The sequence below is a fragment of the Drosophila willistoni genome (genome assembly GCF_018902025.1).
Source record: "Drosophila willistoni isolate 14030-0811.24 chromosome XR unlocalized genomic scaffold, UCI_dwil_1.1 Seg144, whole genome shotgun sequence".
Taxonomy (NCBI): domain Eukaryota; kingdom Metazoa; phylum Arthropoda; class Insecta; order Diptera; family Drosophilidae; genus Drosophila; species Drosophila willistoni.
The window spans coordinates 3,546,948-3,564,588 of record NW_025814057.1 but is presented as its reverse complement, the minus strand read 5'-3'; the positions used below and the strand labels follow the sequence as shown (position 1 = coordinate 3,564,588).

General features: G+C 38.9%; 3 protein-coding genes across 3 annotated transcripts in view; 1 reads left to right on the top strand and 2 right to left on the bottom strand.

Moving 5' to 3' along the window:
* Positions 1-148: 148 nt before the first annotated feature.
* On the bottom strand, positions 149-3,060 carry LOC6638573 (DNA replication licensing factor Mcm7). Its single transcript, XM_002062254.4, has 4 exons — positions 2,865-3,060; positions 2,413-2,782; positions 786-2,345; positions 149-712 (listed from the first exon to the last, which is right to left on the bottom strand). The coding sequence occupies exons 1-4, from the start codon at positions 2,893-2,895 to the stop codon at positions 511-513; spliced, it is 2,163 nt and encodes a 720-aa protein (XP_002062290.1). The 5' UTR covers positions 2,896-3,060; the 3' UTR covers positions 149-510.
* Positions 3,061-5,885: 2,825 nt separating this feature from the next.
* LOC6638574 (division abnormally delayed protein) overlaps positions 5,886-17,641 on the bottom strand; it is an 84,937-nt gene continuing 73,181 nt past the window's right edge. Inside the window, exons 3-9 of the mRNA XM_023178929.2 lie at positions 9,321-9,444; positions 8,753-9,238; positions 8,417-8,606; positions 7,223-7,404; positions 6,390-6,597; positions 6,178-6,319; positions 5,886-6,107 (exon numbers count right to left, since the gene is read on the bottom strand). Of these exons, the coding sequence (XP_023034697.1) occupies positions 5,944-6,107; positions 6,178-6,319; positions 6,390-6,597; positions 7,223-7,404; positions 8,417-8,606; positions 8,753-9,238; positions 9,321-9,444 (1,496 nt within the window). The 3' untranslated portion in view covers positions 5,886-5,943. The remainder of the gene's footprint in view (positions 6,108-6,177; positions 6,320-6,389; positions 6,598-7,222; positions 7,405-8,416; positions 8,607-8,752; positions 9,239-9,320; positions 9,445-17,641) is intronic.
* LOC26528747 lies at positions 6,673-7,180 on the top strand. Its single transcript, XM_015179123.3, has 2 exons — positions 6,673-6,883; positions 6,948-7,180. The coding sequence occupies exons 1-2, from the start codon at positions 6,800-6,802 to the stop codon at positions 7,083-7,085; spliced, it is 222 nt and encodes a 73-aa protein (XP_015034609.1). The 5' UTR covers positions 6,673-6,799; the 3' UTR covers positions 7,086-7,180.

Below are 17,641 nucleotides of genomic sequence, written 5' to 3'. Positions count from 1 at the left end.
AAAATTCTTAATATATTAGCAAAAATATATTCTTTTTTTTTTTGTTGATATTTGTTATCAAACAATATTTGCAAATGAAATTTAATGTTTTTCAATGTGTGTTTCAATTAACTTATGAATGGAAAATAAAGTCAATTTATCTAGAGAATTGCAATTAAAATATTGTTATGAATTATTTATTTATTTAATGAACAAATGACACAAGAAAACATTCAAGTTAATTAATTTACTTGTAAATGGGCAAAAGGAATGGATTTAGATGATGAAATCTTATAACAAAACGTTTTTCCATTCGGAAAGACAATGAAAAAAAAAAAACAATCAGTAAATTCATATGCATATATATCTATAATAGAAAACTTTCTCAATATTGATTCATTCATTAGACTTTTCCGCCAAAGTTCTCAAAAATGAATATAAATTAAATGCAAGTATTAAATAAAATATATGTAAATTTGTATAGAGCATGAGATAAATGATAAATTGGCTCGCTTACTTGTGGCATTTCCTTTACAAGAATGTAATTTTCGTATGCCCCATGTTAACTTGCCAAACATTTAACTCCTCGTAGTCCGAAATGCATTTGTCCACTTGGTCGGGTTTGAAGCCCTTTGTGGTGCAACGATCCATGACATCGGAGATTTTCACCGCCTGCCCCGAGCCGGCCAATTCCCGTACAATGGCAAAGATGCGATCCGACGTATTCGGCACACTGGAAAGATGAGAAACAGAGAAAAAGTTAAGTTAAATTGATCGATTGGGATTGGTTTTGCTTCGCTACTTACTGTCCCTTTTGGTGTTCGTGTATCTGATTCAGCGAGTCCTTGGACATTTCAAGCAAACGCAAAGCTTCGGCCACATCGTCCTTCTCCACATGATCGGAGAGACGCAGGCGGGCCAGTGCGGTGGATAGACGCAGAATGCCCAAGAGATTACGGGCCGATGTGAAGGTCATGTCCTTTTGATTGCGAGCCTCGCGGCGCAGCTCGACATAGGCGCCCACAATGTAATCGGTGAGCTCATCTGGAATGGTGGGATTCTTGCGTCTGCAGAGGTTTATGTAGCGTCGCATCAGATTCATGTCCAGGGCCTTGACCCGCGATGGCGGTTGCTTGCTGTGACTGTGCACATAAGTAATATGCTTGGCCAGACGCAAATCGTTATCCCTATCGGGCTTGTCCTGGATGAGCCACAGCAGATCGAAACGCGAGAGCAGGGCAGCGGGCAATTGGATATTCTGTTCGACTGTGCGACGTGGATTGTAGCGTCCGAAGGCGGGATTGGCAGCTGCCAATATGGATACACGGGCATTCAGGGTGGTCATGATGCCGGCCTTGGCAATGGATATGGTTTGCTGTTCCATAACCTCGTGGATGGCTGTGCGATCGGTGTCGGCCATCTTGTCGAACTCGTCAATGCAGCAGACGCCCTGATCGGCTAGCACGAGAGCTCCACCCTCTAGGGTCATCTCGCCAGTAAGGGGATCCTTCATCACGGCCGCTGTCAGACCCACCCCGGAGGAACCTCGCCCGGTGGTGTACTGGGAACGCACTGCCAGGCGACTTATGTAGCCCAGGAGTTGGGATTTGGCCACACCAGGATCACCCATGAGACAGATATTTATATTTCCGCGAATCTTCATGCCATCTGGACGCTTATCCACGCCACCAACCAAAAGGAGGAGCAAAGCCTTCTTCACATCCAAGTGTCCATAGATTTCGGGAGCCAAACTGGTGGCCAGACGCTCATAGAAATCATCCTGGGCCAGTTCCTCCAACTCATCGGGCGTCAACTCGGCACTCTTATCGGATATCTCGTCGTTCTTGTTGATGCAAATGATGCGATGGGCCTGGAGGAAGGTCTCCGAGAGCAATCCCTGCATCATCTGAGCGAATCCTGTGCGCACCATGGGCAAAAAGACGCCCGAGATCAGAACATGATCACCGGGCTGGGCCATGCGAGTGACTTCGCCGCGACATAGAACTGTCATGCTGCGTGGAATGTGTCCCACGGGTACCTGGTCGCTATGCTCCTGCATCTTTAACTCCTGGAACTTAACAAATTTGGATCCTCGTGTTTGCAAGTAAAGACGTCCGCCCGCCTTATTCACACGGCAATCATCAGAGGGGCAATCCGACACTGGAATGAAGGACAACGAATTCACGGGCTGATAGGTTTCGGAGCCGCAGCGATCGCATGTGTAAGTGGCCACCACCATCATGGGTTTCACTTCCGTGCAACGCGTAACGATGCCGCGCACTGTGACCAATTTGCCAATATGTTGTGCCTTCACCTCGCGTATGGAGTTGGCCTTCTCCGTGGACAGCGGCTTGAAGCCCACTTCACTGCAAAGGAAAATCATTGAGGAACGTCTAGAGTGCGGGGTGGGGAAACAACTGTACTCCTACTCACAATCGCTTCATTAGCTCTGAGGGGAAACTATTGCGCTCATCCCGCTGTTCCATGGGATTCCGGGTGCGGGCATCCATCAGCAGACGATGCTCAATATACACATCGAGGGCATCCTTGGCATGGACTTCCTGCTGCTTGTAGCTGGGCAGCAGTTCGGCAATCACATCGCTAAATATGGCCGCATAGCGTCGGCAATTGTCAATTACAGCCTCGGCCAGGCTCTCATTGAACTCGGCCAAATGGTCCAGATCGATGGTCATCATTACCTGCTCGCGATGTGCCAGCTTGACCAGCTGGGAGCCATAAACGAATTCCTTCTTGCCATCGTCGTCGCATTTGCAGTACTCCGATAGAAAGGTCTTGATGGATTCTGCATAAAAATGGACATAAAAAAGGAATTATGTATTATCTAAATTGCTTTCATGTTTGTCTGTGGTTTTTGTCTCACTCACCGCGGTCTTGGGCATAATCGCGTCGTGCCATTTTCTTTTATGTTTATTTAATACACAATCACCGATGTAGCACTAATTTCTCAACAGCAGCAAATGTTTGGAGTTGTTTTCGACGCGGGATTGTTATTAATAATAAAAAAAAGTGTGGATGAAAATCTTTTGCAACGCGGTCCTTTTCCCGCCAAAAATGCATAACATTTACGTGTCTGTTAACTCATATGTGAGACTGTTAACTAACTGACTCATAATGCGCCTGTTAGCTCATTTGGCTCTGTTAGCTCATTTCGAGCTCTGTATTAAAATGTTGACAGAGTGGCAACACTAAAATGTAAGGAAACCCGCCAATTTGTTTGAATTTTAAATATTTGACGTTTATTGGTTTTTAATTTTACAAAAAAAAATGTTTATAAATTGCAATTATACTCAATTACTCATAGCATTGTTTTTCACTTTCATAATTCCAATCAATATATATATATTTTTTGGACTTGCATTGTAGTTGTTATTGTTTTTTTTTTTTTTGTTTTGTTTAGGCATCTAAAAAGTAGTACATTTAACTTTTCTTTAATTCTTTGTTTTTTTTTTAGTTTTTTTTTTTTTTTTTGTGCACAAATGTTTATGTTTGCATTGGTTATCATCGAATAGATTTACAACAATACAAATTTCTTGTTTTTGTTGTTGTTGCTTTTGCGGTATACATAAGTTACAATTTAATATGTTGGGGTTTTTTGTTTTACGTATAACTTAAATATTATTAATCACATGCAATAGTTAAAAAATAATCATAATACAAAAAAAAAAAAAAAAAAAACATAATTATACATATAGTTTAACAAACACATACAATATGCATTTTTGCCATTGAATCAATTACATACAATAAGATAGATCAATTTTGTTGTTGTTTTGTAGTAGTTGTTGTTGTTGTTGTTATGTTTGCTGTGTGTGTATTATGCGTGTGTGTGTGTGTTGTTTTTCGATCGTTTTGTATGTTGATTTTGTTTCTCATTTGTTATTTAATTGGCTACTAACTAAATTTGTTGCTCTCATTCAACTTATTTTTCTTTTTCTTTCGTTTTGCTCTTTTTACACATTACATGCTAAAATTGTTACAGTTTTTACGCGCTAGCATATAATTATATTCATTAATTAGTTAAATCTTATTGCTGTTAATTATATATATATATATTCAAATATATATATATATATGGTTTATGCATATTTCTCATTTTATATATATAATTAATTGTTTTTTTTTTAGAGTGTCGCCAGCACTGCAGCACTGCCTGCATTTTTGTTTTTATAAATTTTATGTCGTATTTTGTTTTGCAGCGCTTTGCAACACTGTAAAGTATCTGTTAGATTGCAACAATAGTTTTTGTTTTTTTGTTTTCATATCCATTTCCGTTTCCGTTTCTAATGCCATTTTGCACCACTAAAAAATTGCCTTCAGTTGTGAATTGAGTTAATGATATCATATTTCTTATCTTTTTGTGTGTGCGTTCTATTTAATTGAGAAAAAACATGAAATATGCTTTTCCTTTGCCTTCAAATAAATAAACCTTTTTCACATTGTTCAAGTGAAATTTACATAATTTTTGTATAATGATCTTGTTTTTTTTTTTTTGTTTTTGCTTCACACATTTCTAAACCATTTCCAGTGCATAACTTTCTAGTATTTAGTTTTTAGTTAATATATTGCTACAATAATATATATATATATATATATCAATAGATTTTCATATCTTTCGCTTTTCTTCATTTTTTTTTTGTTTAATTTTTTTTTTTTTTTTTGCGTATAAAGCTGTAAGTCTTCTAGTTTTTCCGTAAAGTGCATTTTACTCAACTAAATTCCATTAATATGCATTTCGCTTTTCTTATTTAATTTTTGTTTTGTAATTTTTTGTAGTTTTCTTTCAGTTCGAAATGTGTAGACAACAATATTAATTTAATTCATGTTTTGCTTAGTTTGTTTGTAACATTTTTTGTTTGTTTCTTTATGTGTGTTTTTCTCTCTGTAGGTGTGTGTGTTTGTGTGTTTTAGAGTTTTGCTTTTTTTTTTCCTGCCAGAGCTTCCTTTTTACTTTCTCTTTTTGTTTCTGTTTCTGTCTCTATCTATGTTTAGCTAAATTCTGATATTTACGTATTAAGAACTTTGAATTGGATTCTCCTTTTGTCATTAAATTTGAATTGTGCCAGAGATAGCTGCGTATTGTAAATATGTTTCATAGATTCGTATTTCAGTTTTCTTTTTATGTATTATTATTATTATTATTTTCGTTTACACACCAAAAAAGAAGGAACAACTTTGCTTTGAACATTGAGCTTTATGTACGGAGATACATATATATATATATATATATGCAATTATGTTTGTTTGTATGTATGTATATATCTATTTGTGTAACTAGCATTATATAGCAATGTATGTATCTGAACATTTAGAACAGAGTATCTGCTTCTTTTCTCTATTTTCTTTGAGCCTATGGGTTTTTGTTTTTTGTGTTTATATAAATTTTTTCTCATTCTTCTTGGTTTGTTCTCTTCTGTTTTCTTTTTTTTTTTTTTGTTTTTTTTTTAAGACTCTCCAACACTTTTTATATGGCACAACAAGTCTAGTTGGATGCTGCATGGAAATTCGAAATGATTTAATTAAATAGAATGGAAAACGCTAGAAGAACAATAATTAATGTGGTACGAGGTGTGACAGTTGGGGAGAGGGGGCGGCGTGAAGGTCAGGGGGGGATGGGGGGTGGGAAAGTTAGAGAGGCTTTCCGAATTTCGTTATTTCCGAATGCTTTTCTTTTTGTTTTTGCTTAGAGGCTAATAAATTACTTGTAACAACTTAAAAATTACACAAATAATAATAGAATAATAATAATAATAATAATAATAATGATAAAATAGATTAATTCGTAAATGGTTTTTTACTTTCCACTTGATTTTGGGTTCTCTTTGTGGAGCATTTTTGTTTTGTTTTAGACGCGGCATTATTTTTAAATATGTTTATTAATTGTTTTGCATATTTTTTGTTTGTATTTATTTTTTTATTTTGTTTTTTTGGATTTTAGCCGCTGCTTTAACTGCAACTGCTGTAGAGTATTGTGACTAGTGTGAGAAGGAGACACATTGCAGTGGCTGTCGGCGAATTGGATGAGCTGTTTTCATTATTCTCCCGCGACTGAGTGTCATTTGTGCCAGTTGGCACAATATCGGATGATTCCTTGATATAAGGTGTGGTACCTAAAGGAAAAGAAAGTAAACAACCGATGAGGAGGATGCCAGGAGATGCATCTAAATGATGTTTCCTTACCATCGCCAGAACCATCGCCAGAACCTTGGACATTGCCGCCATACTCGTCATCATCGTCGCTAATGACGCCGCCTCCTCCAGAACCCTCGTGTCCCATGTCGCTTTGAATGTCATGCAATTGCATATAATTGAATGCTGGTGCCTATTCAAGAGAGAGAGAGGAAGAGTTGGATGATAAGGGGAAATGGGCATGGTATTCCTCTTCAACTTACCGCTGCTCCAATGCTTTTGCGTATCTTGATTAGCTTGTCAACCAGCTCGTTCAGTTTGCTGACCTGTGTCTGTGTCTCCCATGGCACCTCGGGGTTATAGCGTTGCGTGTCCGTGCCGGGAGTCATCAGCAATTGTGTATAGTCGCCCACACGATCGCCTGTCCAGCACATATGATCATCGCTTTGTGTATAGTCCTCGTCACAGAAACTAAACAGAAATGAGCACAAAACAAAAAGTGGAATCTTAGTTAGCCTTGAGATGTTTACTTTGAAAGGCAATTGCTCTAGACTCTCATAAACCTTTGGCTTCTCTCAGAGTTAAGATTTCGGAAAATTCATTGAAATAAATAAACTGGAAAAAAGAAAGAGTTTTCTCCTAGACGACAACGACGACTATATTCTCGACCAATATGTTGAAGGAAATTATTCTGTTTATTCATCGTACAACACATCGTTGGTGCTTGGCTCGTCCCTATCCGGCGGTGATTCGTGGTGTAAGTCTGTAAATGGGAGGCCAACTCAATGGCATTGTAATTGAGTTGCCTCTTCTCCCCTCAGGGCTGTCGCACTCCCGTCAAGAATAGCGTTTGGGTCAATGTGGTATTCTTTATTGCCATCTTTGCCCCGCTTTATGTGTGCCTCTTGCGGGATGCTTTCGGCATGTTGCGTAATATCAACAGAAAGGATCGTCCCTAGGCCATGACAAGGATGGAAGATCACGGGCCGTAGGCAGTTTCTCGTTTATTAGTTTATGGCATTCAAAATATACATTAATTTGTTCTGGCTGCAAATTCTTTTGTTTTATTTCCAACTTTCTTTCTGTTTTTACTTACTTGTAGACAATATTCGCATAAATCTCCTTGGACTTGTCAATCGTGGTGAGGAAGTGGGCAATGCCTGTCTCTAGCGGTGAGGCCCACTTTATTGATGGCAACTGATGCATTTGAGAACGTGTCTCCTTCTCAGCGCTGGTCAATGAGGGCAAAAGATTGGGCGTGCCACATGTCTTCTTAACCTGCAGGAGGGATAAAGAAAAAGAGAGAGAGAGAGACAGTTAGAGAGGGGAGTTTAAATACTTCCTTTTTGGACTTTCTGGTCATCTTGTGTGCTCTGCTAATCGTCTTTGTTCATGCAATGCGCACGTGTGACAGTTAATCCCCCACCTCATCCCCTCTTCGCTCATTGGCTTTTAATGCGCTCGTCGCCTTGCATGTAGATGGCAACTCAACTTGGGACAACAACAACCGAAACTTAATGCAATCTAATTTAGCATTTTAAATTCATTTCGGCATGCCAATTATGCACAAACTAAAAGAGGGGCAAATCATGGAAGGCAGGGGGAGGGACGGACGGACGGGGAGGGTGGTGGGGCAGCACTTTAATTGAATGTCATGTGCACATTTAACAAGCACTGGAAATGCCACAAATGTTTTTTTGTACTTAACGAAAACAAAAACCAAAACAACAAAAAAAAAAAAAAACGCACTCGTAAATGGCCACACCAAGCCAAGTTGGTTCAAGTTGGTGGTGCGGTGGCTCAGTGGTGCGGTGGCCCGCATAAAAATTCATTTAAAATGTTCATAAATTAAATAGCAATTAAATCATTGCAATGTTCCATGTCCTTGGACAATGGGGAAACATGTTTCCGTATCATATGACAAAAGACAGAGACAGAGAGAGAGAGAGAGAGAAAGAGAGAAGACAGAGACTCAGACACAGATAGGCAACTGCATTCCATTGAAAGATTTTGCATGAATGAGATTAAATGCTTGATGAGGTCAAGACTTTGAATATATTTCTAATATTTTGACTTGAAACTTAAGCCTAACTAAGTTTAAGTTATTCTTTAATGTCAAAGAACAGTTTGTAGTCCCATTTCATACCATCAAGATCCTTTCTATATAAAAGACATACATAAGAGCTCATTAAGTTCCGCTGAATTCTATGAGCACTTTCCAATTGGAAGAATCATTCCCACTCACACTCCAATTTCCATCCTTTTTTCTTTCAAATCAAGCCAAACTTACCTTCTTTTCCAATTCGGGGCCATTCTCCATGGCACGCATTATGGCCTCGGATAGCTTAGTGTCCAATTGCTTGATGGTGTTCATGATGCCATTGTCGGAGCGTATGTGATTGCTAACAAGATTTTCCAATGCCTCGACCACACTTGACCAGGGACTATCCAAGAGACCAGCATACTGGGCCGAGCAACCGCTGTACCCAAAGGCAGAAGAGAGAGAGAAAAAAAGAGCAGGCATTAGATAATCTTTGAAGCCATTCAAACCATTGATCCATCTATCCATCCATCCCACATTATCGACAGGGCCATCTTCTACTCTATGGCCTTATGGTTTACTTACCGCATCACATTCATGCAATAGCTGTAGCACACTTTGGGCTGGCCATGCGATTGTCCTGCCGCCTGCTGCTGCTGTATGCCATTGCAATTGGGACAATAGTGCATCTTGAGGAGATGCATTTTGCACGTATCTGTCAATTGCTGGCCGTAGAGGGCATCCGCCTCGCTCAGCACTTCGGCACTCTGGAGCAGGGCGCTCATAAAAACGTTGGCCATGTGAACACTTTGCAGGAGATTGCTTTGGATCTCCTTCGGTATGTCACCGAAGGGCTGCAGCTCATCAAAGTTGCGCTTCAGGCAATTGATGTAGTCCTCATGCATTTCACCATAATTGTCCTTGCTCAGGTGGACAGCCTGATGATAGGCGACAGGAAATAGCTGCACAAAGAACTTGTGCAAGGCATCCTCCAAACTGCTTTGTATATTGCTGGTCAAACCTTTGCTCTGGCCATTGCTGTTCGTATAGTTTGATGTGTACACCAGATGGCTAAGCAATGAAAGAGATGGAGAGGAGAAAATGAAATTGCCATAAGAGGGACTAAGGGACTAAGACTTATGTATATACGAACTTCATGATTTCCGTGTACAATTGACGTATCATCATTCGGGACAATGGCACCATCCTAATGTAGACCTTTGAGAACACGGTCAATGTCTTGTTCTCCGATTGTTGAGCCAGCTCCAGCACGTGACCTGCAAAAGGACCAATCAAAAAGAAGCATAAGTAGGAGAAAAACTAAACCACACACACACACATCAGAAGGAAAATGTATTGTTATTATTTTGTTTTTCCTGCACAGATTCCCAGCGAAATTTAATCACTTTGCAACAGTGTTGCAAGTTTTTTTTCTCTATGGATTTGCCACAGAAAAACTTTTGCCGATTCTAATGGCCCGTTTGGGATTTTGTGTTGCCTGCCATTTGCTTAAGTCTCCTTTTTCTTTATTATTATTTCCACTCTCTTCTCACTTTCATAATAAATAAACTTTGTGTGTGTGTGTGAGCTTTTACTTAATGAAATTAAACTTAATCGACTACTTGATAGATTGACTTTGATTCCACACAATTATTATCTCTCCCAAATGAGAAGAGATCAATTTACTTAAATTACTCCAAGCCCAACTTAGGATAACTTTTATCTTCAGATCGAAATTCAATAATTTTTCAAATTGTGTGAGAATTTCTTTCAATTGGCCATACGATTTTGTTTGGCATGGTGTAATTTATTTATACTTAATTTCATGCCAATTTATTGCTAATTTTTTGTCTGATTTTCAGCCCATATCAATCTTTATTATCTCCACACAAATCTTGAACTCGATTTGATCAATTTATGCACATAAATATATCCACACACACACACAGACACACACACACACACACGTATGCGAAATCAAGTGACACAACATTATCTGTCAAAGTGTCAGCAACATTTGTCCAAGTCGATTTAAATATTGATTTGCTATCGATGAGAATATGTTCCACGCCCCCTACCCCCCCACGTCCACGTCCCTCTTTTGCGCCTTGTCATTATCGCAGCTAATACGATGAGATTACAAATGACCAAAAAGAAAAAAAAAACCAACAGAGGCGACTCCAAGATAAAAAAGGTGTTAGGGGGGCCGGGGGCAGAGAAACTGTCAAATTGGCATGTGATTTCTCACCGAGAGACCCCAAGAATCGAGAAGCGAGAATCGAGAGGTTGAGAAGTCGAAAGAGACAACACTGATTTGTCCCTGATATGGACAAAAAAGACAAAAAATAACAACCAACCGAAAAGAATCTAATTTGCATGGCCTGAGAATTTTTGCGCGTTTCGTTTTCAAATGAAAGTGTCAATCTTTTTGTTAATTGGCAAAAGGCAAATACGAAACAACAACAACAACCAACAAAAAAAAAAAACAACAACATGACACGAAAAAACATTTCGAAAAGGCAAAGTGTTTTTCCTTTTTGGTTCCCTTTTTTCCTCTTTATCACTCTATTTCGCTTTTGATTTTTCCCCCATACACTTTTCAAACAAATCATGAACAAAATATTGTACATTAGAAATTTGCATGCGACTCGTATCTGAATAAATTGAAATGCATATACTTAGATTTTGATTGATTCTATCTTAATCATTTGCTATAGATCTTCACTATTCTATTAGTTTACACGACTCTTAACATGAAATCAGAATCAGACTGAGGCTTGAAATGGATATCCAATGGATTTATAACTTTGTAACTTTATTTAAGGTTAATCTATATCTATCTAATCTCTTCCCCTTCATTATGTGTTTTATAGGGTATTAGTAGTTCGGTGTTTGTCTTGTTGGTTTTCTGTGCTGTGTGTGTGCGGCTCATTTTGATTTTAGTGATGTTGTTGAAGCATTTCCGTTCTCAGCATTTCAGTTCTTGATTTTTGTTTCGTTTTTTTTTCTTTGGATTTTTGGGCTTGGCTTTTGGCTTGGGATTGATGCCAGGGCCTGGCCTGGTCCGTCTGCAGTTCAGCTGTGTGTGTGTGTGTGTGTGTGTGTGTGTGTGTGTGGTTTATCGGCTAATGGCCTTTGATGCGTCATCTGGCATGGATTGGTATATGTATGGCAAGAGTTTTGAGTTTGAGTTTACCCTTCGATAGAATTGTTAGTTAGTTTTGTTGTTTTCAATTTGAATAAACACAAAAATATGTGTATAGAAATCAGAGTGAAAAGTAAAAAGAGACAGAGAGAGAGAGATGGAGAGAGGGGAGAGGGAGATAGCATGAATTTAATGCTGGTCTAAGCATTTATCAATTGCTGACAATTGCAGGATGCGATAAACAGACTCAATCAATTGATTTAACGCGTCAGCTCTGGCTAAAATAATAATAATAATAACAATTGTTGTTCTTGCTTTGTTGATGTTGTTGTTGTTAAATTTATGACACTGCGACAATGCGTCAATGATAGAGCTCGCTGTGAGAGAGGAGGGGTGAGCCACAGCAGCACATGGAGAAGAAGGTGGTGATTGTGGCAGTGTGGTTGGAGTCCATCGCACATCCTGTTGCCGCTAATCGCATTGACGTCGTGACTGGCGGAAGCATTTAATTATTAACACGACACAACCCCCCTGCCCTCTATTGCCCCTTCACCTTCTTATCCCCCCCTTTCAACAGACATATCATTCCGTCCCGCTGGAACGTGTTGATGCGCGGATTTATTCTCACACGATAATTGTAGCAGAAAGTCGAGAGGAGACAAGAAGAAGGGAGTGGAGTGGAATGGAGAATAGATTGCCTCATTAGATGGATATTTGGTGGAAGAAAAGAGGGGAAGAGAGTTGCTGCTATAGCAGGGGAGGGCAGGGTTTGAGGATACCATTTAATCGACAATTTCAAGCAAACGTTCAATTACAGAAAGCGAAATTATATTAAATAGTCTATTATTTTTGAGGTGTTGATAGACGCCTTGAAAATTTTATAAAGTTGCTTCATCAACTACACACACACACACACACACAGTCATATGTATGTAAGTGTGTGTAAGTAAAAACAATTTGCTGAATGAAAACATATGAAGGACAACATGGGCGCACTTAGAAAGAATTCCATGGGCAAAAGGTTCATTTTACAGAGGTAAAAGTAAAAACTTGTCATTTAAGCAAATGAAAAAACAAAGATCAAAAAACCATTAACTAAAAGGTTGTCATATAAATATTGATTAATTAAACAATTAGTTTTTATTGCATTGAGTTCTCTGTTGGAATTCATTTTCATAAGAACTCAGGTTTTAATTAATTAATAAATGACTCGATAAACTTTATTTGGACTTTGCTTGCAACAGTTTTTTTCTACCAATAGTTCTTAAATTTTAATTTAATTTTAATGAAATTTACATCGATATAGCTTTGCTTATTTTGCTTATTTAAACAATAAAGAATGTTCTGAGGGACATTCGAGGCCTTTTTCATTCGGCTAAGAATAAGAACGTATATTTCTAATATAATTCCACAAAATTCGAATAGCTAAATACTAACAATAAGTTAGCTAGATTATAAAAGCATTTGTTCATTAAAATGCATTAAGACATTAATGATTTTTGTTTTTATAGATGGGATAACCCAGGAACTTGAAACCAAAGTCAAAAATTTAAAGTTGTCAAAATGAAATTGGGCTTATAGAGTAATTACTTATATATTTTTAACTTTCAAGTTCCATAAAGGACAACATTTGGCAGAACAAAACTCACAAATATATAGCTCAAATTACACCTCGATATATTCTTCATCGATCTTGGATCTAGAATAAAGTTTCAATATATAATCACTAAAGACAAATCTACTCCAATAAAAGATTTTCTAAAGAGGCCTCTAAGATAAACCAAGATAAATGTGACTACTAAGTAAACGATTCAACTAATTTCAATGGGCAAATATGAGCACTTTAATACAATTTCTGTAAATGTAAATTGTGAAATTTTGTCTGTTTAATTTAAATATCATTAGCTACGCTCATGGCCATGGGGCAATGCTGCGTATACTTGATATTATTGCAGCTGCCTTTGTTTGGCTTAATATGCGCAATTAAGTAGAGGTTTTCACACACAACACACACATACACACACAACGCCCACTATAGAGAAAAGGACACACACACACACAGACACACACACAGAGATACTTGAATCTTTGAAGCACTCAACCTAAAACTGGCCACTGGCCTGGACTCTCAGTTACATTTCTATATCTTTGTATCTCTGATAAATTGTAAACTCAACAACATTTCACCTGCGGCTAGAGACAACATTTTGACTTCATATGCAATTTGTTGTGCAACTAATTGCAATTTGTGTGTGTGTCTCTCTTACTCTCTATCTTGTTCTCCATTTCCATGTTAACCTATGTATTTGTATGTGAGTGAGTATGTCTATGTGTGTGTGTGTGTGTGTGTCTTTTAGACAATTAACTGAGGGTAAGTTTTATTGTAGCAAGAACTTAATATAAAGCAAAGCAAATGGCTTTGCCAATGAAACATGAAAATTTCATTAAGCTCAGGTTTTTCAAAAACCAAAAACCGAATGGACAAGAGATAAAGCAAAGGAGAGAGAGGGGGGGTGGAGAGGGAGAGAAGATACACATAGATAGATGGATAGATAGATGCTCGTTGGATGGATGGATAGATAAAGCAAAAGGGATTCAAAACGTTGTCGTTGTCGTCACACATGGAGAGTTGGACTAATGGGCAAACACAGACAATGAAATTGAATTAGACAACGTTTTGGTCCCCAATGTAGTTAGCCAAAAGCAATGGAGACAGAGACGGAAACTCTGGCTCTGCCCACGCCATTGACGACGACCTGGCCACTAAAAATACCTACACACACACACACACACACAGACATTTATATGTGCATATATAGGAGTTCATTCATATGGGTTTGCCTTAAAGTGCGCCTTATTGCCATTCGTAGAGCAAATAACACTTTTAGTGAGTCTCTCTCTCCCTCTCTCTCTCTTCTCCTCTTCTCTCATCGCTTTGCTTCTCGCTTTAGGAGAGAAGACTCTTCATTTCTTCATTGCTTCATTAGAAGGAGCAGGCGGCAGGAGTGCGATGAGATTAGCATGCCTTATGCCCAGGTTCGACCGGTTTTTTATACCATACACCCATAGGGTGAAATGGTATATTAAAGTCGCCAAAATGTATGTAACAGGCAGAAGGAAGCATCTCCGACCGCACAAAGTATATATATTCTTGATCAGGATCAAAAACCGAGTCGATCTAGCCATGTCCGTCTGTCCGTCCGTCCGTCCGTCCGTCCGTCCGTCCGTCCGTCCGTCCGTCCGTCCGTCCGTCCGTCCGTATGAACACCTAGATCTCGGAGACTATTAGAGCTAGAGCCACCAAATTTGGTATGCAGTCTCGTGTAGTATGTACGCTTATCGAGTTTGTTTCAAATTTTTGCCACGCCCCCTTCCGCCCCCGGAATTTACATAAAACTGTTTTTCTTAAAAAGTATGGCAGATAGAGACATCAAATTTGGGTTATATACTTGTTTAGTTAGCGCGCAGAAAATAATTGTTCCAACTTTTTGCCACGCCCCCTTCCGCCCCCGGAATTTACAAAAAACAGATTTTCTTAAAAACTATGAAAGCTACCGACATTAAATTTGGTATGTAAGCTAGCTTAATAGACGCGCAGATATTGACTATTTAAAAATTTTGCCACGCCCATTTCCGCCCCCGAAAATTAAACAAAACAGATTTTCTCGAAAACTAACAAAGCTAAAGTCACCAAATTTAGTATTTATATTGGCTTAGTATGCGCGCAGAATACATATATTTTAATATGTTGCCACGCCCACTTCCGCCTCCATAATTTAGAAAAAACCGATTGGCTCTTGCAATTTTTTGACCATCGCGATCAAATTTGGCAGACTAATAAATCTTATCCATTTCTATCAAACTACCAAATTTGATTAAAATCGGACTAGAAACATACAAAATATACGTACGAACGTATTTTGCTACGCGATCCATAAGGGCAGAATTGGTCGTTGGCTAGTGGCGGCGCTAGAGTGCTCGTGTGTTTGTAGAGTGAGCGAGATAGCATATGGTATGTTAAAACAATTTAATAGACATACAACATTTGGTTTTCGAACTTTTAAATATTTGTTTCACTTGGTGTATGGTATACCCAAGTCGGCGAGACGACTTACTTACTTCATTTTTTTTTTTTGGAGGCCCTGAGGCCAAGCCCCAAAACGTTGTGCGGGGGGCGCGATGGGAACGGGGGGCAGGCAATGGGATGCGGCAGATGCGCGGCAGACCGCGGTCCGCACAACTCAAAGTTTTGTGTTGTTGTTTCCCACGCCATGGCAAATATGCAGCATAAGCACATACTCACACACACACACACACACACACTCATACACACTCACACACACACAGTCAACCCACAGGTTTAGTTTAGTTTTATTTTGCCCGCTATTTTTTTTCTTTTCTCATTCTTCTGCCGCTTTTTATTTGTAGTTTGTGCGTTGTGTTTTTTTTATGTTTTTTTTCTGTTTTTATATTGGATTTTGTTTTTTTTTTTTGTTGTTGTTTTGTTTTTAGTCTCTCCTGTTTTGCGTTGCTCCTTACTGGTGGCTCCACCTCCCTGGGGCTGCGTTCCTGTGCGGATATTACAATTTTAGTATCTGCCGCTTTTTCTTTTTTATTTGCATTTTATATGCATGTATTTCTTCCTTTACTATCCGCCACCAGTCCGTCTCCGTCTCCGTCTTCCGCTCTCACCTCACCACACATACCTCTTTCACTCCTCTCGATTTACCCTCCTGCGTGTGTGTGTGTCTGTGTGTGTGTTGCTATTGCCAATCCTCCCAAGTTCTATTCCGCTTTGGCATCCGTTGCCGCCTTATGAATGCCAAAGCAACTTTGTTAGTGCTCTTCATTTTTCTCCTCTATCTCCCTCTTGAATTGCTGTTGTTGTTGTTGTTGTTGTTGCTGCTGCTTTCGGTTGTACCTCAGCTTAGCTTTTTAGCCGCGTTTAGTTTCGTTTTGAACTTCTTTTCACGTTCCTTTTTTCTCTCTCTGTTCAGTTCAGTTCAGTTTTTGTTTCGTTCTTTCGTCGTTGCTGTCGTCTGTCCGTCTGGTCTGGTAGAACAGTCAGGCAGGCACTCCTGGAGCTGTTACCGCCTGCTGCTGCGGCTGCTGGTGCTGCTGCTGCTGTTGTCCATGACGTTGTCACAGTGGGACACAAGACTAAAACGGAGTCATGGGAGTCTTCATTTCATCAAGAATCGAAAATTATTTCTAAATTTACGTTTTCTTTGTTTGAATGTGACTACTATAATATCTCTACACAACACTACAGCTCTCATAAAAGGAACCTTGCAACACTAAAGTAGGCTAACAGTACCCAAAAACTTACAAATTATCAGCTTGTGGCATTTTTATACCATACACCCATAGGGTGAAATGGTATATTAAAGTCGCCAAAATGTATGTAACAGGCAGAAGGAAGCATCTCCGACCGCACAAAGTATATATATTCTTGATCAGGATCAAAAACCGAGTCGATCTAGCCATGTCCGTCTGTCCGTCCGTCCGTCCGTCCGTATGAACACCTAGATCTCGGAGACTATTAGAGCTAGAGCCACCAAATTTGGTATGCAGTCTCGTGTAGTATGTACGCTTATCGAGTTTGTTTCAAATTTTTGCCACGCCCCCTTCCGCCCCCGGAATTTACATAAAACTGTTTTTCTTAAAAAGTATGGCAGATAGAGACATCAAATTTGGGTTATATACTTGTTTAGTTAGCGCGCAGAAAATAATTGTTCCAACTTTTTGCCACGCCCCCTTCCGCCCCCGGAATTTACAAAAAACAGATTTTCTTAAAAACTATGAAAGCTACCGACATTAAATTTGGTATGTAAGCTAGCTTAATAGACGCGCAGATATTGACTATTTAAAAATTTTGCCACGCCCATTTCCGCCCCCGAAAATTAAACAAAACAGATTTTCTCGAAAACTAACAAAGCTAAAGTCACCAAATTTAGTATTTATATTGGCTTAGTATGCGCGCAGAATACATATATTTTAATATGTTGCCACGCCCACTTCCGCCTCCATAATTTAGAAAAAACCGATTGGCTCTTGCAATTTTTTGACCATCGCGATCAAATTTGGCAGACTAATAAATCTTATCCATTTCTATCAAACTACCAAATTTGATTAAAATCGGACTAGAAACATACAAAATATACGTACGAACGTATTTTGCTACGCGATCCATAAGGGCAGAATTGGTCGTTGGCTAGTGGCGGCGCTAGAGTGCTCGTGTGTTTGTAGAGTGAGCGAGATAGCATATGGTATGTTAAAACAATTTAATAGACATACAACATTTGGTTTTCGAACTTTTAAATATTTGT

What these genes read in the sequence shown, in the direction of transcription:
- LOC6638573 (XM_002062254.4), bottom strand. Translation starts at nt 2,895, where the DNA reads ATGGCACGACGCGATTATGCCCAAGACCGCG. An exon ending in TCAGAGCTAATGAAGCGATT is followed by an intron (nt 2,346 to 2,412) that starts GTGAGTAGGAGT and finishes TTTCCTTTGCAG; the next exon opens with TGAAGTGGGCTTCAAGCCGC. An exon ending in CACGAACACCAAAAGGGACA is followed by an intron (nt 713 to 785) that starts GTAAGTAGCGAA and finishes TCATCTTTCCAG; the next exon opens with TGTGCCGAATACGTCGGATC.
- LOC26528747 (XM_015179123.3), top strand. Translation starts at nt 6,800, where the DNA reads ATGTTGAAGGAAATTATTCTGTTTATTCATCGTACAACACATCGTTGG. An exon ending in ATCCGGCGGTGATTCGTGGT is followed by an intron (nt 6,884 to 6,947) that starts GTAAGTCTGTAA and finishes TTCTCCCCTCAG; the next exon opens with GGCTGTCGCACTCCCGTCAA.